At 46.4% G+C, this 27,531-nt stretch overlaps 1 protein-coding gene across 3 annotated transcripts in view; it reads right to left on the bottom strand.

The window, feature by feature from the left end:
- Positions 1-979: 979 nt before the first annotated feature.
- Pcp4 (Purkinje cell protein 4) overlaps positions 980-27,531 on the bottom strand; it is a 102,002-nt gene continuing 75,450 nt past the window's right edge. Inside the window, exons 3-4 of one of the 3 annotated variants that reach the window (NM_001270538.2) lie at positions 2,905-3,031; positions 980-1,423 (exon numbers count right to left, since the gene is read on the bottom strand). In NM_001270538.2, coding sequence (NP_001257467.1) covers positions 1,296-1,423; positions 2,905-3,031 — 255 coding nt within the window. In that variant the 3' untranslated portion in view covers positions 980-1,295. The remainder of the gene's footprint in view (positions 1,424-2,904; positions 3,032-27,531) is intronic. The other 2 variants (NM_013002.4, XM_039088042.1) reach the window with 2 other exon arrangements.

The raw sequence follows: 27,531 nt of genomic DNA, 5'->3' as shown, positions 1-27,531 counted from the left end.
CATTTTTAGATGGATTTTTTTTTTCCTGTGGCAAGACATCCCCCATGGGTTCCAGTCTTTCTCAGCCTGTGCACCTAACACTTGCAGAAGGGCTTTATGAGAGAATGGTGTCCTCTCAAATATTTCCCCGACAAACCTCATTCCCACTACCTCATCCACCCACAGTCCAGAGACTCTGCCTCTCTTCTAACAAGTGTGTATGACTCACCCAGAGCCCCAGCTAAGAAACACACAGACGAGTGCACCACATACATGATGATTTCTCGGTTCCGGGAGAAGTGTCATTTCTCTTTCAGGTTCTCGAATGGCAAGGCTCAAGTGAGCAGCCATACAAACACAGGTTTGGTGCTCTTGGCACTTGTTACCCATGGCTAGCTCAATCACACCCATCCAACTTGTATTCGACTCCTGATTCTGTGGAGCCATGTTTCCTACAAAATGAACATCTTTGCTACCTATGGGAGCTCTCTGAGACATGTGAGGCCATGTGTCTGCAAGGTTTGCACTGGAAAAAAGCCAGGCAGCTTCTCCAAGCTGCAGATTGTGATGAACAAGCTAAGCAGGTAACAAACCACCACACTGAACACAGAGGAGCCCGGAGCCTGGACTCAGAGGAGCCTGGAGCCTGGGCTTGCTGCTTGGAGCTACACAGGTGCAAAGATGGCCCTGGTGAGGTGGGGCGACCTTTCAAAGATCTGAAATGCACTTGCCAAGCACACCTGGGTGACCTCCCAACCCCAGATGCAATGCACTCCCAGACCTCACGTTCTCCTGGATATGTTGGGACAGTCAAGGATACAGACTACATTTCCCAGGTAAGGAAACACAGCCACCACCTACTGGCAGCCCATACTCTGTAAATGAGATAGGAACTTCAGGGTCGAAGATGAATAGCTCCACCCTAACAAAAGTTCTAAAGTTTTAAGAATATAAGTGACACCTGACTTACAGTTTGTCTTTAACTGTATGACAGGAACCGTATGGTCCCGCCTAATGTGAGAAATGAAGGCAGACACTAGATTGGCTCCTCTTACCTCCTTTTTATTACAACATCGAGGAAAATCGTTGCAGAGGAATTGTAATGGAGACAGACAGATTAAGCTGCTCACAATTTTATTGTGGACACCTGCCTAGAGGGGCATAAATACTATGGGTTTCTGTTCATGCATTTCAGGTTAGCAGCGGAGTGTGTACTGGGTGTGGATGACTTTGCTCTAGGGTATTGTTCTTCTCATTTCTGGATGGACGGTGGTTGAACTTGGTGTCTTCGGGTGGACCAGGAAGCAGCTTCCCCACTAGGACTGTGATCCTGCCTTTTTCTTCTGGAATTTTCTGAACTGAGACTGAATGGCCACAGCTGCACGCTCTGTCTCTGGTGCATCCATGTCGATATCAAATTCTTCTTGGACCTTCTTCTGCCCATCTGTAGCAAAAACAACAACAACAACAAAACAGAAATATAATAAGGTGACCACCTGAAAATGGAAGAGCAGGGCCAGCCTAGATGCATGAGGCTAGGCGGCCACCCCAGTATGTGCTCAGGTACTCATTCACCCACCCCAACAGAAGCCTCATTTGTAAAGCAAAACCCAAGGGAATATGGTAGAAAGTTCCAGACGTTCAGAATCTACAGCTCTCTAGCTATCTGAACTTTACCATGAGCAGGATGACGGAAGTCACAGATAGTCCATGATGCTAGCTGTTGGTCACTGTGTTCAGAGCTGACTGGGAAATACTTTGGACATCTGTGTTTTGTTGCTAACAAGAGTTGCTCATTGTTTTCCAGGCCCTGGGTTATTTTTATAACCAAATGATACTATTTTACCATCACCCTAAGATCGCACTTCCATAAGTGATACATTGTAATACTGAAAAGCAAAAGTGGTGGGTCTACTTAGGCAGGGAGGCCAACTCATACTAACATGGGTGCTGAAGGCCAGTTATAAGCCAGCACCAAGTGAGGACTCAAGGTAATTGGGCCTTTGTACTAGGCACTTCTGAACTGTGACCAAAAAGTAAGAAAGCAAGTCCTCCAGTCAGAGAATGGACATCTTTTTACATCCTCCAACCCAGTGAAGGCTGAATACTGGAGTCACAAGAAGAATCATTTGTCTCTTTTGAATGCAGACACAGGCACCCCAGCCCTGACTTAGGGCAACTTCTTGTGCAGTTGAATGAAAGGTACCCATAGGGGCAAACCTGATCATTTGTTAAGCCCAGGGAGAAGTCAGATTGCCACCCTTGAATAGCATGCCACTGTGTAGAGGCTAGCTAGATAAAACAGAGAGTGGGGAGGGAGGAGGTGATAGAAATAATAGATGATAAAGATAATAGATAAATAATAGATGCATGGAAGATAGATAAGATAGACTATTGATAGAAAGATGACACTAGATAGGTGAAAGAGATGATAGATGACTGATAGAAAGGTAGAAAGATAGTAGGTAGATAGACAATAGATAGGGTGATAGTAGACAGTAGGAAGATGATAGATAAATATTAGTCATAAACAGATAGTAATATATAGTTGATAGATGATAGGTAGATCAATACATACATACATACATCATACATACATACACAGGATGGTAGTAGACAATGTGTAGGTGACGGTAGAAGGCAGAGAGATGATAATGATAGATTAATAGATCGATGATGATTGATGATGAAGATAGTAGAAAGATGATACTAGTGGGTGGATGGTGGATGGTGGATAGTGGATAGATAGACAGACAGATAGGTGGGTGGATGGTGGATAGATGGATAGATGGATGGATGTATGGATGTATGGATGGATGGATAGATGGATGGATTGATTGACAGATGGAAGACAGACAGATGCAGACAGACACATGGTAAGTGGTAAATGGATGATAGGTGACAGGCATGCAGAAGGACCCCTACATATTTCAGGAGCCTCCAGCGAGGCATTTCCACTGCAGATCCTCTTGGCTTTCTTAGAGACCGAGCAGGTTCTGGCTGGATCGTGCCAGGCACTTCTCCATTCCTCCTCTGGCAGTGAGCACTTTGCCTGTGGCCGTGTGAGCCTTGTTAGTGTGGTGGGTTATGACCTGAATCACTTCCCTTTCTAAGTCACTTCCATGACTGCAGGGGCTGAGACTTGGAGTGCAGGGAATACTGAAGGCATCCTCCATGATCCCCGGGGCCCGACAGAGAGATAGGATGATCCAATGCTTACAGCTACATTCCTCCAGGCCAAGTAGCCCTTTGCTTATTGATCTATACAGCGATGGGTGCCACGGGGCCACAGGAAAGGATAGAAATCGCCTGCAACCTAAGTAGATGCTGAGAAATGAGAAGTTAATGTCATCCCACCCACTGGCCTGGAACTAAAAGGCAAGAACCCAGCAGATATACAGTGACCCGAGCTCTGTGCTAATGCCAACACTGTGTATGGCTCTATAGCTCTGTGAGTTCTCATTTGTCACTGGGGCTTTGTATTTCTGATCCTTCCCTCCCAGAGGAGACCCTGGATCCACTGTGAAGAGGGACCATGGGGAAATTAGTTGCAATTCAAGCGATCTTGGGAGAGGTTTACACAGACTTAAAAAAAAATGTTGCTGCAGCCCACACAGTTTTTGAAGGGCCCGATCCATCTTCTCCCTTTTGTAATAATGGGATAAAACAATAATTTTATGTTTCTGACAAGTGATAAATGAAGATGCAGGAAATTATGTATATTTAGGGAATCCGAGATGCAGTAGTAAAGATGGGTCATAAAAATCAATTTTACAATTACATCTTAAACTAATATCTTCCACCCAGAGGGATTTATTGATGCCACACTCATCTGAGAAATATTACAACGCTTTACAAAGCAACTTCTGATATTTAAGAACTTGCCATTTTCTGTTTACTTCGGAGTCTTGCCTCCCTTCAGGGCAGTCTACATTGTCATAGGAGAAGCAAAATCTCCATCTACCAAGCTGGCCAGGAATCAGAGTGGTAGAAAGAACAGGAGGAAGACAGACAGCTCATCAAATCTAACGGCGGAGACGGTCCCATGGGGGCCTGGAAGCCAGGATTGGCCAGATCTGAGTACCTTAGCTCAGCATCAGCAGTGGATGACTAGAGAGGAATCTGGGCAGCTTTGTAATCTCCCAAGGTCCTCTTTGAATGTCCCTAGTGATGATGACAGTTGATGATGGAGGTTGAGTCTGAAGAAAGTCGGCCTCCTCCTTCACTCTAGAGCAGAGCTTAGGACTCGCTAACGGCATTTGCTGTTGATATTGTAGAAGCTCTCAGCATTGTAGATAAGAAGGCCAGAGACCCAAGGGTTTGTTTCTATAAATATATTATACCCATTGAAAATACACTACACTACCCATCACACATACACACACACACACACACACACACACACACACAAACACACATACACACACAAACACACATACACACACACAAACACACATACACACACAAACACACATACACACACACAAACACAGACATACAGAAACACACAGAAACACACACACACAGAAACACACACACATACACACACACAGAGAGAAACACACACACACATACACACACACACAGAGAAACACACACACACACACACACACACACACAAAGACCTAGACTGTGGTTCACTGTAGCCTTCATTATTCGTTAGTCTAATTCTTTCTTTTCATTCCTGGTTTGTTCACACTCCAAGTGTGAACCTGGGAAGGGAGGGGCTCTGTCTACCTTGTTCTAGAAGCTCTCCTAGGGCTTGACACCAATTGCGTGTTCAATTAGCAGCTGCTGGTTGGGAACAGCTCTGTCAAGCCAGCACACACTTTTGCCTGAGGTCTAAGACACTGCCATGCCCTGCAGTGTGTAATTTCTCTTGGCCAGTGGGTCCTTGTTCTCAGTCCCTCCACCTGTACTAAGGATTCACAACGACGGTCTAAGGAAGCATGGCTAGGAAGTGTGCAGCCAAAGCCACACCCGGGCCAGCTAGGGGTGCTTGGTTCATGAATGACAGAAGGTGTGAGGATTGAGCGCAGCTATAGAACTGAGGAGAGCACACGGACTATGCCACCAGACAGGCAAGGGATTGGTGAGGCAGGGCATGTACAAACCCTGGGAATCCCAGAGATTTGAGACAGCAGGGAGTAGAGCAGCTCCCTCCCTGCCTCTGTCCCTATTCTGGAACACTTAACCAGGACACGCAACTAAGGTGACCACCAGCAGTCAGTTGAGTAACACAGTACCTGGAACACCTCTTCCTGCTAATGAAGCACCTCAATAGCCTTAGCCTTCAGCTAATGACCTTCCCTTCCTGGATAGTCTTGTGCCTTCCCATAAAATTATATAATCCCTGGTTCACATCCACACCCAATAAAGACATATGAACAAGCTAAGATCATCTCAGAGAAATGCTTCATTAAAGATAGCCATGAGGAACAAAGTTGTAACAGTAAGACTCCCAAAGAAGGCCTTCTCTCTTCTGCCTCTCCAGCACTTGGAACTCGTTCTCAGCCAGACCAGGATCCTGTTCATCCCGGTCTTGCTCTTCCCTTCTGGCCTGGTGTACAGCAGCACTCCGACATCCGGTGGGAGACACAAACTGCAGACCCCAGACTTTGCCCTGTCCTCCCCAAGCTGGTATATTGGCAGCATCCCAGAGAACACAGGATCATCCTCATTTTCTCATATTCATATTCATTCTCTCTCTCTCTCTCTCTCTCTCTCTCTCTCTCTCTCTCTCTCTCTCCCTCTCTCTCTCTGCACCCCCTTCTCTCATTCTCTCTCCCTCCTCTAGCCCTGCCACCTTTCCCATAGCAACTTGCCTGGCCTTGGTCCTTGGGGCCAGTGAACTCCCCCACCAGAGAGCAGCTTCCCAAAAAAAAAAAAAAAAAAACCTGCCTTTAATAATCTAATCTGGTTTAAACTGGCTCATTTTAGCGGCAGACAAATAACCTATCAGTGTGCAGCTAACATAGTTCTGGGTTTTCTTTTTTAAATGTGGAAGTCAAATTCCTTCCTTCCCTAGTCCCCAAGTGTGTATCTCAACACCTTACTGCAAGTTAAACTTCAATATGAACAGTAGTATCAGGTTATGCATGGCCAGGGCTACCGAGGCCAGTAGAAGGGGTGAAGGCAAGCATGAGGCACTCAAACCCTGGGCTCTCTGCACATGCTGATCCGTGGATGTGATTCACAGGTTACACCTGCCCTAATTCAGAGAAAGAACGACATGTATCATCATGGATGCTTCATGATCAGTCTAGGCAGCTAAGTAAGCCTGGCTTGTTGCAGAAATGGTCCCAGCTGTGTGATTCAAGCCATGGAAAACGTACTAAGGACCAACCATTCATGCCACCCAGTGCTGGGCACAACTCACAGGTCATGGAATAGAGGGAGACTCACTTCTGCAGAAGAGCCCACCCCAGTCTCTACAATTAGGAGGACCCTGAACACATGAGGGACCTCTATCTCTATCCCTGAGAGATAGGTGTGTTTGTACTGCCAGTAGGTAAGCTGCCATTGCCCTTCTGCCCTTCCCACCTGGCGACACAACCCTTTCATCTCTGTGGATTGCCTCATAGAGATGTTTGAAGGCTTGTCTCTGGACTGAGTGGGCTCAATCTGACACTTCCGTTTAGGATTCCATTGCCTGGACTGGACAAACCTACATCAGCCACCTCCGATGGTGGCTTTTATCACTGAGCAAGCAGTATTTTTCCATAACACTTGAGCTCAGACGTTATTTGCATCTGCCCGGAGTTCTAGAAGTCTGCCGCTTCCTTCCACACGGACAATAAAATGCTGAATCTGGTCACAGAGTGGTCAAGAGTAGGGACGAGTCCACGCTACTCAGCAGATTCTGTATAAAAGTTGGCAGCTCCCTTAGAGAACACAAACAACCCTGGCTTACTGACCATTTGCTAAGCAAACAACAGCTCTCGTATCCACAATGATGCTTGGTAACAGTATGCCTGACCTTGTCACGGTAGTGTTCAGGTAACCCTGCCGAAAGAACTCATTTTAACCAAAGTCTATCCTTATTGAGCATGAAATAGATCTTTCCCCATGTGCTTCCCTGAGTCTTCTTGTACAGATCATTTGATTGGCAAAGGGAATCTTAGGTACAAAGTTAAGGAACTGCCAACTGAAGAAAACCCCAAAGGACCACCCAGGCCTCTGGTAGCATCATGAAAACACAGCTTGGTTTGCACGTTAACGGATTCTGACAGGTATCAAGTATGGTGTGATGGAGGTCCATAGGTTTGCCCACCTACTATCAATCAACAGGACTGAACAAGTGCCAGCCAGTCAGTCAGGTGAGGTCACTGTGGCAGAACACAGTGTAGACTATGTTTCCTCTTGTCTGGAGGAATTTCAAACAGAGGTATCAATCAGCAAGGCTGGTTTCTCCTGAGTCCTCTCCGTCAGTCTTCAGATAGCTGCCTTCCCACTGTGCCCCTATGTGGTGAAGACTATCCCAGTGGCTGCAAACTCGGAGACTCCCTTCCTAACAGGACCTCACCTCAGCCTTACTGGATTACCATTTGCCCTGATGTCTTCCGTGAGTGTGCTAGCCATCTCTTTGAAAATGCCAATCCCACATGCAGTCACATTTTGAGGTACAAGGGATTAGAGTTTTAAATCGAATCATGGGAGAGAGTCGTAACCTAGGCTATGATGACCCTTCACGTAACTCTGGGGTTTTGTGGGATTTCTGGGCCACTTTGCTTGGTTTCTGAGTCTCTATGTGCTACGGAATGTTTGTTCCCATGTTACAAAGGCCAGAAATAACGAAGTACCTCATCCAAGATCACCTGGTAAGTACTGGCCAGGGCCCAGTCTGCTGTGATGCTGTGCTATTTATGCTCCACAGATGTAAGCAGGAATGATGGACTCCTGTGTGCAGCAGTTAGCATAGCTCTGGGAGAGAGCAGACCTCAGTGCTCCCAGTCTAAACACCTGATTCGGTGAACTGGCATGTGAAAGCCCACCAGCTGACCAGGTTGGGTTCACCAGGACTTATTACCTCTAAGCAGTGGATCCACACTGAGCTATCCCTGTTCTGGGGGCTTGGGAATAGCAGAGAATACACTTAAGCTCCTGATTCCCAGAGGAGAGCAGAAAATGGATACATACACTCATTGAAAACTAGAACCTTAGAGATTTCCAAACCAGAGCAAGGTGCCAACATAGACAGGAAAGAGTGAGAGGGAGGGAGGGAGGGAGTGAGGGAGGGAGGGAGGGAGGGGGAGAGAGAGAGAGAGAGAGAGAGAGAGAGAGAGAGAGAGAGAGAGAGAGAATGAGAATGTTTCTGTGGTGGTTATCAAGTGAGCCACCAGAAGAGGCCAGCATGAAAGGGACAGGTCCAACCCACCTCCCAAGGGAGAGAAGAGACTCAAAAGTTCTCCAAGGCTTGGAAATGACAATTTGGTAAGCTGGAGTCACAGTCCAAGCAGCAGACCTCGAATAACTAACATTAACTCCTTAGAAATTAACAGCCGTGGAAAGTCACCGAGAGCGTGACAGAGCTATTCAGAGATCCCACCCCAGCCCGAGAGAGGATGAAATGAAGCAGAATTCAAATGTATAAGATATGGAGCGTGTAGCTCAGTGGCGGAGCAAAGCTTACTTAGTATGTACAAGACCCTAGGTTTGATCCCTAGCATGAGACAAAGACTCTGGGGTTTGTTTCCCTCCATGTATGATATTCATTGAAAACACACTGTATGTGCACATACAGAGGCACACACACACTCATCCGCACATGCGCATGTACACATACATGCATGCACACATATGCACATCATATTTGACCCTGACCTTGAGAAAGGAACTCTTTAATACATTTGTTTCCAGACTTACGATAACGTGACATCCTTGTCTCATGGTACTAGCAATAAGTCATGAACACGGTTTTCAGCTTTAACACACCCTACAACTGCACACACCCCATGTAAGCACACACATGCAAAGGCCTCCATTTACATAATCACAGCTCTCCATAGTTTGAGCTTTATTTGACAGAAACTAATTACCTCCTAAGGCCTAATCCTGTAGATCAGAAACCGGTACATAACCAGTAAATTGGGATATAATTGTCCTGAGTGGGAGTTTCCCTTCGTTAGAAGTCGAAGCACATAGCGTACTATAAAAGGACTAAAATCTTAGCACTCCATAAGGAAATAACTGGAATTTAAACTTAAGCACGCCCTGCAAGTGGGGTATGTGAATGCCAAGGTTTGCGGGATGTCCTACCGCCTTTCAAAGTATAACGTTAACTCTAAAAGAATTGCCCTGTGACTTGTGTTGCCCTTGATACAATTAAGCCAGTCCACACAAAGCGCTTGGGGGACCTGAGCTGAATCCATACCTCTCTCTTATGAGAGCCATAGGGAGCCAGCGTGGGCTGTTTCTGAGGACCCAAACCTTGCCCTTGGAATTATAATGGTCAAAGTGACTGGCAAAGAAAACACGCAGGAATTGAGAGATTTTATTCCTTAAGCCTCAAAATGGATGAAGGTGTACTCAGACCATAAGGCAGCCAGTTTGGAGAAGACAAAGTCATCTTCTTCCCCAAACTAAAATTAATAATAAAAAGAACTTTATGCACATAAGCAGACTATACAGTGCTGACACTGAACACTGTGTTTTATGAAGTGCCCTTTAAAAAAAAAAAGACAAAGTGTTCTTAAAAACTGGAAACAGAGTACACAGAGGTCCAAAGTGTCCCCTCCTCAGCAAGGTGCTGCTGGGTGAGGAAGGGTCACTGGGAAGTGAGCAGGAGGTGTGATCACAGCAAGCCACAGAGCTCCTGCGGCAGCCTCTGCAGCTACTGCACAGGGCAGCTGGTGTGAACAATTGCAATTTTCCGGGCCTCTGCAAAGAAGCAGGGATTAATGTGTGAGGGTCAGGCATTAGCCACAGCATGCAAGTAGACTTCCTGCTTCGTGATGTCCCCTAAATCACACAAAAGCCTGGTCCCCTTTCCTACAAATCTCCCACTCACCGGGCTAGCCCCTTCTTTGGTTCACACAGCTTTTCCCAAGGGAGAGTAATTCTTTGTCCTAAAATAGAGGTACCCTGAGACCTGCCGTCCAGTGCTGTATGGCTTGGCTCTTGGAGGACAGAAAGCCTAATTTGGTCATCTGAAAAGAATGGTTTACTCTGTGCTTCCCGCAACCCAACCTTCGTCCCATCGCTAGTTCCGTGGAGCTGGGTTGGGCTTAAGTAAACCCTGCAGGCACCCCAGCTGTGAGTTCTTAACTAGTCAAGTATGTATAGACCTACAGGCACTGATTGTAAAGAAAGAGCCGTCATAGGGCCAAACGTCCCCCAAGTCCCTCCCCACAAAGGCCAATCTATACATCACTCGAAAAATAGTTTTGTACTGGAAAGACAAAACTCATTTCTAGCCATGTTCATTTTCCAAATCTGTCACAACTGAATAATACCAGGGGGAGTGGGGGGCTTAAGAAACAAACATTGATTGTCCCACACTCATCCAACCCCCTTGGGGCTGGGAGCCAAGGTCAAGGTTCAAGCAAAATGGGTTTCCCCTGAGTGTCTTCTTGGCTTACAGATGCCCTGCACCTTTTCTGGGTCCTAAAGGCCTTATGTCCAGACCTCCTCTTAAAAGTATACATCCCACCCAGCTTCATCTTGACTACTACTTTTAAAGAGCCTGTCCCTAGACACCCACCCTCTGAGGGGACAGAGGTTAAAGCTCCTGCCTTTATATTTAGGGCTCAGTATTAGTCAAAAATCCTTCCTTTGTTAAGAGGAAATCAAAGACTACAGTCAGGCGTGCACAGAGAGACAGCTTAACTAGGAAGAGCGAGTCTCTGAGACTTTACTCTGTTCCCTTCACGTCCCTCCCTATACTGGAAAATGACGCACACAGGAATCTAGGTTGGGGTCATATAGGGATAAGAACTGGGTGCACGCTGCTCTAACCAGGAGGTCTGGGTTACTACTGTTAAGGACCTGACAGCTGGCTAGCTGGCTGGCTCACCTGGCATGCACTGAGGAGGCTGAACTAGAGGAATTAATTCCCAGCTGGACTCATGGGAATGGAACTCTGTCGACCATGTCGGCTCTAACCAATGTATGGACTGCTAGGATCCAAGACGGAAGGAGGGAGCCCTAGGTAAGACCCAAACATAGGAGGACCTCACCTCCATGCACACTAGGACCCTGGTGTAGGGGGTTCTCTGGAGCAGCACAGGGATGCCTCACTTACTGCCCTTTGCCTGGTGCCCTGTGTTAGGATGCTGGAATGACTCATCAGGGGACAATCTCCTCACTCGTCTTAGCAACGCCCAGCCTGGTTCTCTGCTCCCCTGAAGTCCTGTGAGGTATGTTTACCCTGTAACAAAGTATCCCTATGGGAAACTGCAATGCTGGCACCTGTGGCTTCTGCCCTTACCTCCTGAATCAGGGACAGGGGTAGAGAGGGACATTGTTACATAAAAAAAGTGATCTTATGCTTCTGCTGACAGGACAGCAAGGACTCTCCACCTTCTTTCTGAAGAACAGGTTGAAGGAAAGAATTTGCCAGAACCTTCAGGGGTAGTAAGGACAGCACACTGAAGGTCCCCTTCCCTCTGGGCATGTAGAATGAGCTGAAGTTCCTTCTCTACAGTCAGTGGTTAACTGCTAAGATGGAGAACCGTGAGAGGGGGGTGTCTTCCTCCCCTCCTTCACCCTCCATCAAAGAGTCTCTGACAAGTTCCCTGCCCTGCACGGCTTTCCCCGTAAAACAGCAACTGGGACAAATGTGCTCAAGAAACTCCAGAGTCAGATGTGTGCTGCCATGTCTACTTGCTGCCTCTCTCCACCCTCCTCTTAGATAGAAAAGTCATCAAGTGAGCACATGCTTATCCTGAAGATAGCTGTCAGCTTCTCCACTGCTGGGTACGACTGCAGAACTAACTTCTGGCTGCTACCATGCTAGCAGGAAAATTTCTCCTCCTATCCTTTTCCCCACATGCCCTGCTTTCTTCTGGCTGAACTATGTGTGCAATGGCCAATGCTTAGGCAGCCGTGTTGGACCATAGAGGGAAGAGTTCTTATCCAGAGGAAGGAAGAATGGTTACTGGGACCCTCTGTGCTCCCTGGAAGATACTGACCTCCAGAATCCTTTTGATGAGAGAAGACCAATCTGGCTTATTGTTTAAGCTGTTGTTATTAGGGTTTCAACTTCCATCCATGACCCTCATCTGCTCACACATATGTCACAGCCAGTGCACACACGGAATTTAAGGTAACGGTGGATATCCAAAGGCATTCTACTGCCTAGCACGGCATTAGTGGGTTAGCATTTTATCCCCTTGACTTTTATTCTGCTGCACCCTTCTGTCAACTTTCTGATGTGGGTGGCCCTTTCTTCACAGTGTTTTATCTCTAACGACCTCAGGTCCTGGGAGGTCTGGAGGTACAGGCCTTTGATGCCAGCTACACTGGAGGCTGAGGCTCAGTTCAAGACTGGCTGAAGCAAGTTGGCTTTAAGACCTTGTCTCAAAATGAAAAGCTAACTTTAAAGGGGCTATGACTATATCTCAGGGGCAGCACATTTACCTGCCATGTATCAGGCTCTGGGTTCAACCCAGAGTGCTGGAGCATCTCCCATGATGCTTCACACAACACTTCCATTGCATCTGTACACTTTACCAGCTCCCCACTGCAGGCACCCCTGCTTTTTGTGATCTTTTCCCTTGCAGAGTATAGCATCTGCTTTCCATCTGTTGAAAAGGCATGGTTCTTCCAGGACTTGACAACACAAAACGTGGACAGGGCCAGCAACTAGGACAGGGCTTTCCCTACCCTGTCACCAACTACCTTCTCTCTGCTTTAGGTCTGGTTTCTATGGGGGAAGTGGGGGGAGTCTGGTTTTAAATTCTTTCCGCAGCTTTGGAATAACCAGTCTTTATTCTGTCTCTGACCTTGTCTGGGTCTCCAGGGCATGAAGTGTTCTTTGTTATCTGAACTTCACCTGTACCTTGAGCTTCCAAACATCCAGATGCAAGACTCAGAGAAGCAAACTATGAAAACTTAGTGCTCTCAAACATCTCGCCTGTTTTCAGGGGGAAGAATAGTCCAATGCCAGAAGAACTGTAAAATACCATAAGCCCCAAAAGGACATCAGTTAGCCTCACTAACGCAGAGACCTGGGTCCACCAAGTGTCTCTAACACTCCCCAATCTCAAAGTCCACAGAGAAGTTGACACGAAAGAGGAAGGTGAGAAATGAGAGAAATAGGACACACAGAAGGAAAGAGGCTAGCTGAGATGTTAGAGACTAACAGCAGTGTGATAGTTAAAACCACCTTCCACTCAGCTTTCCCCTCCCCACAGCCTCTCCCTTCACAGCTCTCTGGGTGAAATGCTTTCCTATCTATCAGTGTGCACTGCCTGGAGCCATCCTTAGCTGATAAGGCCTTGTTCTCTGTGGCCTTCACCGTAGCCAAGCCAGGCTCTATCTTCTAGAACACCTTTTTCCTGGCTTTTCACCTCAGTGCCTCCAATCCAGGGAGACAGCTATTTTCTTTTGCATGTTGTCAAAGATTACCATGCTGTTCCTTTTAGATGCAAACGGATGAGTCCATTGCCTATGGAATTGGACTTCTGGGAACAAATCTCTGAACAGAATTCTGAAAGAAGACACACAAAGTAGCCAGCGGAAAGCAAGCCCCTCGGAGTGGAATAGCTGATCAGAGGTGCATGCTCTACCTGGACCTTCGCCAGCCTGTAAGCTCAGGCACTTGGCTTTGTATGTGCTATGAAGCACAGGGCAGAAGTCGGCATCACTATGACAATGTCTGCCTTCTCTGTGTATTTTCAGAGCATAAACATGGTTGGCTATTTGTGTGGTGATTCAGAAAGGACAGTGATTGAAGTCAGAGCAATAATTCACATTTCCATCAATGGAAAGATGTGTGTTGACTACCAGAAAGTATCCTTGGCAACCAAGCACCACGTTCTGGTCTCCGGGACCACAGCTGCACACTTCCACTACCCTACATGTCTCTGCTCATAGGGAAGGCTGTCTCCAGAGCCCAGACACTCACTAACTGGTTGGAAACCATTTCTAGAGATGGGTCACCTGAAGCTTAAGCTTTGCGCTAGTTACCAGGCACATGGGCCCAGATGTTATTAAAATGATGTAGAAAAGAAACCTGGGGTCTGGAGATGGCTCAGTCAGCGAAGAGCTCACCTCACAAGTATGGGCCCCTCTGCTGGATCCCCTAAACACACCTTGAAGACAAAAGTCGGGCAGGGAGTATGTGCCTGTGATCCTGGCATGTGAGGGCCACAGGCCAGCCAGCCTAGCTTATATTTTTTAAATTGGACATGGTATTTATTTACATTTCAAATGTTATCCCCTTTCCCCATTCTCCCCTCTTCTACCCCCCCCACTTCTATGAGGGTGCTCCCTCTCCCATCTACCTACACCCACCTCAACACCCAGGCATTCCCCTACACTGGGGAAACGAGGCTTCACAGGACCAGTGTTATTCTTCAGCACTGTGTGCTGTCCACCTCTTTCTTTTTTTTGAGACAGGGTCTCTTTCACTGGCTTGTACCACCTCCCGTGTAAAATGTAGGCCAGAGTATGAGACTCTGTCTAAAAAAAAGAAAGAAAGAAAGAAAGAGAGAGGGAGAGAGAGAGAGAGAGAGAGAGAGAGAGAGAGAGAGAGAGAGAGAGAAAGAAAGAAAGAAAGAGAAAAAGAAAGAAAGCTAGACAATGCCACAGTGCTGAAGAATAACACTTAAGGTTATCTCCTGGCTTTCACGCACGCACGCACGCACGCACGCACAGCACAGAGTTAATCTAAAACATAAGAAGAAATCAAATGCTAGTCTAGGCGAGGCAGCGCCCTGGGCTGGGGAAGGCTGACGGCGTGCAGTTTTAGAGTTAGCTTTAAGCCACACATAATGACATTCTGATAGCCAGTCCCAGAAAGACGTTCAATGGTGCCTTTCCTGGCCCGATGAGCTCTAGGCTTCTCTCCCTGCAGGTGGTTGAAGCAGGAGAACCAGCCACTTTACCCATCACTCAATGCGACCTGAGGATGGATGACTACAGCTTTTGCCGCCACCGAAGCGGCCTGATCATCCCTCTCATGGACCAAACAAAAGACATCATTTCAGAGCTTTCAACAATTCCAAAAGCAGAGACATTTCTACCATCGGCTGCCCGATAGAATTTTTTCTAAACCTGAAAAAGCCTAGAGTTCATGGGAAGAAGGAAACTTGGTTGCAGGATTGCCCATATCAGCCTGGACCGTGACTGTGAGACTCTGTCTCGATTGATGGTTAATGTGGAAGTCCAAGCCCACCGTGGTGACACCACACCTAGGCACATGGGATCAGTCATCGTCCTGTAGTCCCATCCTGTCCTGTTCCCCCACTCCCCACGCCCCTTCCCCTGCCTGATGGATTGTGCCTGGAAGTGATAATCAGAAATTAACCCTTTCCTTCCCTGGTTGCTCTGACTAGGGTATTTATCAGGACAACGGAAAATAGAACAATACACTGGGCATTGTGATGCAAAGATGTGCAGTTTAAACTGATTTAAACCTGTGTTTAGAGGTTGGAGAGATGGTCCAGAGGTGAAGAACACTGACTGTTCTTCCAGAGGACCTCGGTTCAGTTCCCAGCACCCAAATGGTAGTTAACAAACATCAATGGTCACTCCAGTTCCAACCTCTTCTGGCCTACACAAATAAAGCGTTCATGTGGTGCACAGACATGCACGCAAGCAAAACATATCTTTTAAAAAAGAAACAGGTTTTAAAAACGTAAACCCATATTTTTCAACAGACTGCTAAAACGCCATCCCTTGAAGCAATGGTGATTATCAGGAGAGGTAATAGGAGCCTTTCTGTCTTGATCAAAAGTAAGCAGTGATGGAGAACCCATTTGGACTTCAGGTGCCCACGGGGCAGTAACTGGAACTGGCAAGGGTTGCAATTTAGACAGAAGGCTTTGAAAAGCATCTGACATTAGTGTGGAAATATCTCCCAACAGCAGTTGCAGCCCACCTTTTGCAAGACTCATTTTAAGCGGAACCTAGGAAGGTACAGCGGGGAATTATATTTCACCGACTGGGAGTAACCAGGGTGACCTAATGGGCTATTTCAATCCCAGACACATCATTGGCAGGATTTCATGGGTTTGTTCAACTGTGCGGTGTGGGGATGGAATAAGGACTGTGTGTGGCTCACAGTGTCTTGTAAGACCCCATCCTAGTCTCCCACAAGCATATCTGGCTGCTAACTTCAAAATTACATTTCTGCTCTTTCATTCAGGGTCACAATTTAAGGTGTCAATGGAAGAGACAAATGATCGTCTAATTCTCACTTGGGACCAATGACCAGAACTGGAGCAGGCAGAGAGTGGCCACTTCATGCACATTCTCAATAAGGCTTAGAGCCAAGTGGCATCGCCTTGGCTGACAGTTAAAACAGTGATAGAACCATAAAAGGTAATCAAAATATTCTAGCTGTAAATTAATTAATGTTAATATTTAATTCATTGCAGGTGTCCCAGTCACTGGCACAGGAGGAGCTCGCCTCTCTGTGATGTCTGGGGCACTGCTGTCCACGTCTATGTTCACCTGAATGAACCGTCATATGTCCAGCAGCCACCTTGAAAACCTGCATGCGCACAGAGCAATGTTCAGAAGAAAAAAAAATCCTTCCCACATCTACCAGTCGGCGAGTTGGAAATGCCATTTTTGAAGCTAAAAGATTGAATTCTCACCCATGCTGCCACAGTCTCTATGATTTCGCATGTATGTCGAGTCTGTTGCTGTATGAAAGCAGCTTGGGAGTCATCCGTCACCTATGGCTCTTATAATCTTTCTCTTATAATCCTCTTCTACGTGGATCCCTGAACCCTGACAGGCGAGGTTTGATAAAGATATCCCATTTAGTGCCTAGTGCTCCCTCACTGTCCGCACATGGCCCGTGTGCGGGTCTCTGTGTTAATTCCCATCTGAGCAGTCTGTCTGATGAGGCCTGGCCAAATGTACTGATCTATGGGTGTTATTGGGAGCTGTTTTATTACAAGTTTGAGCCAGACGAAATCCAGCACAGAGAAGGGGAAATCAGCACAAGGTCCCACCCCTAGCCCAGAGGCTGCTCATGATTGAAGGCTGCCGGGGGAGGGAAAACCAATTTTCCTCAAAGGAGTGTTGCTGGGTATGTCAACATACTCCAGGGCAGGCCCCCATGCTCAGGAGTGGCTGGCAAACACAAAACCAATTGTGTGTGTGTGTGTGTGTGTGTGTGTGTGAGAGAGAGAGAGAGAGAGAGAGAGAGAGAGAGAGAGAGAGAGAGAGAGAGATTGCTTTGGGTTTTGGCTTCAGTTTTTTAGAAGAAAGAAATAGAGCATGAAGTTGGGTGGGGGATCTGAGGAGAGCTAGGGGAGGGAAAAGAATATGATTAAAATATATCGTATGCAACTCACAGACCAAGTTCTCCCATCTTCCCTCATTTTGTGGAAATACTTACAAAGTAGCTATTTGTTGTTGTGTGCTCATCCCCATTTGTTGTTGTGTGCTCCCCTCATCCCCACTTGTTGTTGAGTGCTCCCCTCATCCCCATTTGTTGTTGAGTGCTCCCCTCATCCCCATTTGTTGTTGAGTGCTCCCCTCATCCCCATTTGTTGTTGAACACTCCCCCTCATCCCCATTTGTTGTTGAGTGCTCCCCGACATTCCTGCTCAGCATACATTCTCCCCCCTTCTTTCTCCTCCTTTGCCATCTCTTCTTTGGACTCGTACCTAACATTCTCTTGGTGCATAAAAAGAAAAATAAAGAGAATTCACAGACCAGGAGATGGCTCAGCAGCTAAAGTACTTGCCATACTGTGAGAGAACCAGAATCTGCATCACCAGAGTCCAGATAAAGTGACTTTTGGGTGCAGAGGCTCACCTGTAATCGCAGCCTTGGAAGTTAGAATTGGGATTTCCCCCCAAGGCAAGCTGGCAACAAGACCAGCTTTAGCACTGAGCTCTGAGCATGGCGGATTGATGAAGGAGGTGAAGGGGGACTGAGGAAGACTTCTGACATCAACCTTGAGCCTTCACATACCCAGGCATGCACAAGCGCGCGCGCACACACACACACACACACACACACACACACACACACACACACACACACACACCGTCATACACATGAAAATAAGATCGGGGAGAATTGTTCTGATTGTTCCGGGAAAGAGGAGAGCCAGTCATAGACTGTCAGAATGAGACAGGAGACAACATGGTCCCACTGTGGACAGTGGAGACTGAAAGGATCCAATGGGCTGTCTTAGGGGAGTCCAGAATAAGATACTGTAGCATGGGATGAGAGAAACAAAGTAAACTTTGGGATCATGGTGTATGATCCTTTGGATGCAAACAAAGAGTCGGATGTAGCAGTCTGGCCAGGCTGCAGAGGAGCAGACTCAGGCTGCTCTAGTGAGGGGATGACCGAAGAAAAGAGAGAGTTAGAGCCATCTGCTGAGATGTACTGGTAAGGAGGGGAGGGTATGCTGACAGCTAACCTTGCAGACAGACTAGAAAGGTCGAGGCCAACCATTTGCCTCTGAGAAAGTCTTAGGAAACGACTATAGAGCTCAGAGCAGCCAACGTTTCTGTCAGTGACCAGCAGGTGCCTGGTAATCAGCAAAAAACCGACTTCACACGCCATTTCTGGTATCCCAGCCCAGCATCAGAGCTCACTCTAAAAATCCTTTCTGTTTTATGGACTGGAGGGAAATTGCACTTTGCTGAGCATTTACCAATTCAATCTGCCAACGGGTTTATGTCTGCTCTGAAACATGGCAACCCTCAGTCCACACGAAGATAGAACAAAAAGAAATCACCAGCTAATTGTGGTCGAAACATTTGGTGATGCTTTGTGGTAGGGGGGGCGGGCTCTGTTGATACAGACAGCCTTCCTGGAGACACTTGGCTCTGTGAGCTGGCTGCAGGAGTGGGAAGCATCAGACCAAAAATCACACTGCTCTCATCAGCATTAGCTGCAGAAATATCCTGGTATCTGAGGGGACTGTTTCCTAAATGAATGCCAGGCCATGGCTCAATTTTCAGTTATCAGCAGGGTCTGCAGCGGTAGGGCAGTGTGGAGGGAAGAATGTACTCATAAAATGGAAGGATGCAGTCGCCGCACACAGAAATGACAGTGGGCACACACGCGGCGTAAACAGGGATTTTTCAGGAGTGTTTCCTAAACTCATGTGAACCAACATCTCTGCCCCTTGATCTGAATCCATCAAAGCGACGTGTACTTCCGATAACCCATCATCACACAGATCTCAGCAAGAAAGGGAAAGGGTCAGACCAATAGGGAGATGGCGCCCAGAACACCGTGGAACCTCAAGACTAACAAAGAAGCAGCTCATATTTAGTTAGTGGGAGAAAGATAACTTCCAAGGGAAACGCAATTGTGTGTGTATTCATGTGTGCATATACATGTGCGGGCGCATGTACATGCATGTGGAAGCCGGTGGATGGCTGTGCTTCCTTGGGTTCTGCCCATCTTGTTTCTTGGAGATGGGGGTCGTTCCTTGGCTCAGGGCTTACTGAGTAGGCTGTGGCAGCTCACCAGCGAATCCCTAAAATCCTCCAGTCTCCACCACCCAGTATAAGATTATAGGGAGTGCCACCATGTCTGCTTCGCTCCTTATCACATGGGTTCTGTGGATGGAAGTCAGGTCATGCATGCAAGGCAGCCCTTCTATTCACTGCACTGATGACTGGGAAATAGGATTTTTTAAACCCATTAGATGAAATCTAGCGGTGTGCAAATAATGAGTCACCTTGTGCACGGTGATAATTCCTCAAAAGATGTGATAGAAAAAAAAAGAGTCATCCCAAACAGAGTACCATAAACAGAAGGCTGTGAGGCGGGAGATGTTTGAAAACCTGCCTAGGGAAAGACAAAAGTATCGACCTACAATGTCTGAAACTACAACAACGATACTAATAAGCACCTTCAAAATAATGCTGGGGAAATCAAGTTTATGAACTGTTCACTTGCAATTCAGTGACCTTCTAAATCACTCTTTCTCTCTTCTTGAATATTCCAGAGATCATTTATAGTAAATGAGACCCTATTGCTTTTTTTTTCCCTCAACATGGTATGAGAAAAAAAGCAATTCTCTTAGCTACACAGTGAGGAGGGACGAGATTAAAAGAAGATATATTTGATTAACAGGAAAATGTGCCATTTATCATGCCTTTGAGCTGCAGATCCTTCGGTTTAATTAGAAGTTTAAATCAAGGTTCCAAAGCTCAGGCAGCTATGAAGGACCCAAAAGAGAGCAGATGGCTCCTTCGTTCTCTCCAACAAGGTCAAGGTCAATGTTAGCATCTCTTCCCGGAACAGCAAACTGGGAGAGATCGGTGCTGAATATACCTTAGATCAGCCCATGAACCATAGTTTCTGCCTACGAGGCACAGCAGGGGTCCCAGCAAGAGCCAATGGTGCACTTGTTCTCATCTTCCTTGTGGACCAGTGTAAGGTTGTGGGTCCCACGTCTATATCACCACTGGGCATGGCCGCTTGCAGAGGCGGAATTGGGCTTACCCCGCATCGCTGCTGGAGCGGATGTGGACTGTAGCAGGGAGTGACTTGCCCTGCCTTGCTGTGCCCACAACCCTACCAAGCAGCACAGCTTATCCATAATCACCTTCACTGGGAACAGGGTCCCCAGCTCGGTATCAGCCCACAGAAAGGCAGCTTTCCTATGGTATACTGACTGTGGGCTCCCGATGCAGCCCCTGTGCTCTGGATCACCAGGTTTGATCTCTGTGGTCCTCAGCTACAGAAGTCTAGAAGCTGCTCTGAGGAACCTGACCTGCCAGGGCAATGTTTTTCTCTGCCCTTCTCTCCATTTCCCAGCTGCCTGGGATCTACTATATAAATGCATGTGTACATGTACATGTACACATGTATATGTATATGTATATGTAATTTGTAATGAATTTGCCAATAAAAAACATCATACGGGGTTGGGGATTTGGCTCAGTGGTAGAGCGCTTGCCTAGGAAGCGCAAGGTCCTGGGTTCAATCTCAGCCCCGAAAAAAAGAAAAGGAAAAAAAATCATACAAAAAAAATAAAATAAAAAAAAAATCATACAGCACACACAAGATGCACATGCATACACTCAGGCACACACACACACACATACACATTAAATAAATTAATAATTTCACATCATGCAGCTAGAGTAACATAGCTTCTAAATAAACACTTGTCCAGTCCCAACCTCCACACACCTCCATAAAGTTCTGCAGAGTGCAAAAAGTCATTCAGAAACTGTGGAACTTCACCGGGACTTCATATTTTCAGTATCAAGTATATATTCATACACTTACCCACAAAAAAAAAAGCTGTGACAGACTTAAAACTAGAAAAGCAATTAGCTTTATGTCCCCTCCAGGACCACCTGTGCTTCCTGTCCTCATCGCCTGATACCACCCTTTGTTGTCTTTGTACCCCAGCCCCATGCCTATGCCTGTTTGCAAATATACACACAGGCCTTATCTGCTGGGATCCACATATGACAAAGACTGTGGATTTTTCTTCCTGAGGTGGGGTGACATCGCCATCCCTGCTTGGTCCCTGTGAGGCTGCATACGTTAATACAAATAGCTCCATCTTTAGTGGCCTGACCCAACACTGAGAGAGAGAGGTATAGTATGGGAAACATGGCCCTGGGCCCACACTGCTGTTCCTGTCCTCTCTAACCACTCTCCAGTGCTCTCGCTGCTCCTCCTGACAATGGCTCGGTGGCTTTGGTTGGGATTTTCCCAGTGGGTGGCCCTAGTTTTGGTCAGAAACAGTGTTTGATTGCTCATTTCCCGGGGCTGCCAGACACAACATGGAATGTCTAGTGAAAATTTAATTTCAGATGTAAAATGGGTTGGTAGAACCATTTCCCCAACACTGCGTGAGGTGTACCATTTTAAAAAAAAAAAAACATTTTTAAGCTCATCTGAAATGGAAATTTGAGTGAACATGCTGTACTTGAATTTACTAAATCTAACAGCCCCACGCATCTCTGCCATGTTGCTGCAAAGTCCAAATAACTGCCCTGACACCCCCTCGAGACTCCGGATTCTCGCCATGAGATCTCATGGTAAATCTCGGACACCACACTCTCTTCTTTGTGCTCCCCCAACTCTGTCACACACTTTTGCAGACGGTCCCTAAACAGTACAGGCTTTGCAAAGCATCCATTTAGAGAACTCTCAGTGTTTTCAAAAGACCATCTACCATTACAGATCACACACACACACACACACACACACACACACACACACACACACACACACACACCACGAACAGGCACTTTAACACGACTTTCTTACAATATCCCATCATCAGGTCTGATTATAGAGTGTAATACACAGTAGATAAGGGCATATTGAATGAATGAATGAATGAATGAGTGAATGAATGAAAATAAAAGAAGAGAAAGATATGAGAGGGGAGAGTAAAGAGGGGAGGAAAAGGAAGAGAAAGGGAGAAGGGCAGAGAGGAATAGAAGGGAGGAGAGAGAAGAGATGAGCTGTCTGAGGAACTCTTTACCATGTCTCTTCACCAATGGGCAGAACCCATGGTCTCTATACCTGTGGTCACTCCATATGGACACCCTGGGTGTCCTCAAAGTCTGAGTCCAAGGTAGCTGTGTCTGATATGGTAACTGACTTTTTCCATAGATGACTTTAGAGCAAGAAATACATGCTGCTAACTCTGAGGCTGGGCCCAGAAACTAACATGCATCCATTTTGTTAGCTTCTCTTGGTCTGAGGACTCACCCAGATGCAAGCTTTGCCAGCCGTCAAGTAATTGGTAGCCACCTTTAATCTGCCACAAGGTGTGATCCAAGCAAGAAATCAAATAAAGCCACAACCAGCATCTACAGGGATCCAGGAGTCTCAGCCAAGCTCATTAAAATAAAAATAGCAGACGGGCTTTCTGCACCTCATTTGGGAAATTAATGAGAACCCAATTAATATCTCCTTCTATTTTCCTTGATCTGGCTTTTCCTATGCTGAATGTATTCGAGCTCTGTGAGCTCTTCAGTGTCTTCTGAAAGCTCTTGTCTGAGTAGCATTCGATTTTGGCTTAGGAGCCACTTGTACTTCGTCAGGGAGAGCACCCTTCGTGTGGCAGGGGGTGCTCATGTAGGGATCAACTTGACCCTGAGCTCTATAAGCAACAATGTATCGCGAGTGCCTTTTCTGTCTGGATGTGCTCAATGGCCAGAGAATCAGCATCCAAACTTGAAGTTCAGTGTTCTTTCTGCTTGCTTAAGCTCAGCGGCTGCAGCATTCTGTGCTCTTTCTAGTTGCCCAGCATTGCAAACGTCTGTGCACATTTGTGTGCAGATGCACATGATGTCCTCACAAGTGTGTGGCAGGTGAGCATGTATGTGCACATGCACGTACACGGAGGTAAAAGGTCAATGTCTGCTGTCTTCCCCACTTACTCTCCACCATACTTTTTGAGACAAGATTTCTCCATGAACCTGGAGTTCATCGATTTGGCTGTGCCAACAAACTTTAGGAATTTCTCTGTCTCTGCTTCAGCTACATACTGAGATACCCAGCTTATATGGATACTAGGGATCTGGACTCAGGTCTTCATGCATGTGTGGTAAGCATCTTACTGCCCAAGCCATCTCCCCAGTCTCTTTTATTGTTTGTTGAGACAGGATCTCATGTAACCCACTTGTGGATGTTTTGCATGGCCCAGGCATATTTCCAGGTCTCCAAAGTAAACCCCAGGGTTTAGTTTCAATGAGCTGTACACTTTGATGCAGGTCTCTGAGTCAAACAAATAATTTTTACCCATTTTTTACCACCCATTTCAAGTCCTCAAATTAATTGCTAATGCCGAGAAATCTTTAGTTATCTCTATGTTGACCCAAGATAGCAGCTTAGCAGTGATACAAAGAAAAATAGACTCTGAAATGAACATTGTGTGATTAATTACTTTTTTTAAAAATAAACTCTGGATATGATTACCAGCATGAGCTGGCCTCATGATCGGACAACGGGGGCTGCGTGAAGCACCTGCAGAGGGTGTGGTTTGATGTTCTGCTTAATCATTTAAACAAGGAACAAGTTTTCATCCTTCACTGAGACCTGTGGTGCATGCCACTGCCTCTGTCCTTTGTAAATAACAGAAAGGAAGAGAGAGGTGGTGAGGAAGAGAGAGGCGGTGAGACGGGCAAGCAGGACTAACCCGCTGGGGTTGTTCCTTCCAGAACTGGAGCTGGGGATGAAGTTTTCTGGACTCTCAAGACAAACCCTGCTGTGTGTTTCCCATGGCCCCTGCATTCTGTGTGGCCATGAGAGGTCTGCTGGACACTTGCCCACCCCTGCCAACAACAAGACAAAGCCATCATGCCGCAGCCCAGTACACAGGACTCGATTTTGGCACAGGGCCGAAGACACCACCATCTCGTTTAGAAGTAATTCTTAAAAACATGATTAACATGTGGTACATCTACACAATGGAATATTACTCAGCTATCAAAAACAACGAGTTTATGAAATTCGTAGGCAAATGGTTGGAACTGGAAAATATCATCCTGAGTGAGCTAACCCAATCACAGAAAGACATACATGGTATGCACTCATTGATAAGTGGCTATTAGCCCAAATGCTTGAATTACCCTAGATCCCTAGAACAAACGAAACTCAAGACGGATGATCAAAATGTGAATGCTTCACTCCTTCTTTAAATGAGGAAAAAGAATACCCTTGGCAGGGAAGGGAGAGGCAAAGATTAAAACAGAGACTGAAGGAACACCCATTCAGAGCCTGCCCCACATGTGGCCCATACATATACAGCCACCCAATTAGACAAGATGGATGAAGCAAAGAAGTGCAGACCGACAGGAGCCGGATGTAGATTGCTCCTGAGAGACACAGCCAGAATACAGCAAATACAGAGGCGAATGCCAGCAGCAAACCACTGAACTGAGAATAGGACCCCCGTTGAAGGAATCAGAGAAAGAACTGGAAGAGCTTGAAGGGGCTCGAGACCCCATGTGTACAACAATGCCAAGCAACCAGAGCTTCCAGGGACTAAGCCACTACCTAAAGACTATACATGGACTGACCCTGGACTCTGACCCCATAGGTAGCAATGAATATCCTAGTAAGAGCACCAGTGGAAGGGGAAGCCCTGGGTCCTGCTAAGACTGAACCCCCAGTGAACTAGACTATGGGGGGAGGGCGGCAATGGGGGGAGGGTTGGGAGGGGAACACCCATAAGGAAGGGGAGGGAGGAGGGGGATGTTTGCCCGGAAACCGGGAAAGGGAATAACACTTGAAATGTATATAAGAAATACTCAAGTTAATTAAAAAAAAAAAAAAAAAAAAAAAAAAAAAAAAAAAAAAAAAACATGATTAACGGCCAACATAGTTCTCAGTCTGCCTAAAGCTAGTGAAAACCAGTCTTTTTCTGAGTCAGGGAGACCCCCTTGGAGGGGAGAATAAGATTGTAGAAGGGTGAAATATACCAATTCTTGATTGAATCGAGTAAAATATCGAGCCCAGTCTTCATGATTGGTTAATATTGATCAGAAGCTGACTTGTTACTCGTTATGAATGCTATGGAAGTCAGTCACTTAGTTCAGGGGAATTTACATAAGCTCCCAGCAGTCCCCAAGGGCTGTCACCAACGATGTATTTAGAGCTCCCTCTTAAAATTTCTGAACCTTTCTCCCTTGAGCCTGAAACTGGAGTGAACCAGCTTTCGTCTACCCACTGGAGACACTGAGGTAGCCAGGCTTCCATGCAATTCTACATAGCTCAGGACATAGATCCGGCTCAGGAGAGAGACCCACTCTAAGAACATCAGACTCTACCTGCTGGGAGCTGCCCTTGCAGGAGCTCCCCAGAATTCCCCTGCTAAGCCTCACTAGTGTGAAACTTACTCATTTAAATCACCTTATCACAAGCCCAGGCTGGAGAGCACAACCTGCTTCTCACCTCTGGGAAGCTGCTGCCTGCAAAAATCAATTCCCCAAATAAGATTAGGACTGCTTTACCAGAGAGAAGGGGAAGGGATTGCAAGCACACAGGAAATATGATTTCCATACAAATTGTAGGATCAGATGCAGAGGAGGCTCTGGTCTGCATAGTACCCACTCTAGAACAACATGCCACTGTGATTCCTGTTACAAGCAAAGCTAAGCTATCATCTTACTCTAAATGAGGAGAGGGACAGTGGCCAGGCTAGTTCTGGGTACAGAGCAAGGGGTCCCCTCTGTTTTGACCCTTATGAGAAAAGGAACATAAAACAACCAAGCTTCAGTGTTGTCTGCTTGTGTTAGCCTCTCGGTACTGATCTGCTCACCCAAAACATGTACTGTTTCATAGAGAGAGGTGGTGCCCAGCCCTGGCACTGCAAATGAAAGTTCATTAAGATGTCCAAATTATTGCATTTTTCTCATTGACAAGATAATCGATAAGCAGAACTTGGAGCTGCCCTGTCTTCTGTTTGAGAAAAGGATCTAAAGGGCAGAGGTTAATATTTTCCCAGATTGTGATTTTGTTTTTTCTTTTTGTGGCCTTAGAAAGATCTCCAACAGCATCATTTACTATTTCAGGGTTTTTTTTAAAGGCATATGAGGTGGGTTGTAGTTTCATATTCAGCTAGTCTTGTCTTCTTATTGAATGTCAAAAGGGAGAGACAAAAAGAGGAAAGGAAACAAGGAAAGAAATTGGGGAGGGAGGGAGGGAAGGAGGAAGACAGGAAAAGTAGAACAAAGACAGAGGAGGTAGGTAGAAAGAATGAAGGATGAGGGGTCATTGTGCTCCTCCACGTGGTAAAAACATGTCAAACACACGCATCATGTTCCTCCGAGATGCTCCCTGTGTATCAAAGTCACACATAAAGGGCAAAACAACTTTCTAAAAGCCATTCTGCTAACTCAGATTGATGGCAATAAATCCTGTCAGTACAAATCCCCGAGACAACCTTCACACAGAATCAGCCACTTGTTCAACAATACTACAAGTGAGGCAGGCTTATTTGTGGACCCTGATGGTTTAAAGGCCTTGGCTTAATAAGCAATTCCAATTTCATTCTTTCTCCATCTGGATCAATATTAGGAGCAACCTCGGGCATCCATCCCTTCCTCCTGGAATACAGACTACAGAATGTTCAGAGTCAACAACAGCACAAAGGACTGGTCCCTGAGTTTCAGACACTGGTGTGTGTGTGTGTGTGTGTGTGTGTGTGTGTGTGTGTGTGTGTGTGTGTGTGTGTGCTCGCGAAGTGATTGTTTCAAATAGAAAGAAGAAAATGCAACAAGAGAGCCTGGCTGGAGACCAGAGCATCCTGCTCTTTTACCCTGAGGGCTTGGTGTGTTTGCAGCATGCACAGCTGCACTCTCAGTCCACCTGCAGGGGCTCCCAGCTTCTGCAGCACAGGGCTTACTGCAGTAGCAGAGATAGAAAAGGCTCGATGCCCTAGGAGACGTCACACACTGGAAATTGATGAGTTTGTAG

This window comes from Rattus norvegicus, chromosome 11 (assembly GCF_036323735.1).
Source record: "Rattus norvegicus strain BN/NHsdMcwi chromosome 11, GRCr8, whole genome shotgun sequence".
Taxonomy (NCBI): Eukaryota; Metazoa; Chordata; class Mammalia; order Rodentia; family Muridae; genus Rattus; species Rattus norvegicus.
Note: the sequence above shows the minus strand (reverse complement) of the source record. Positions and strands in the feature narration are given on the sequence as shown.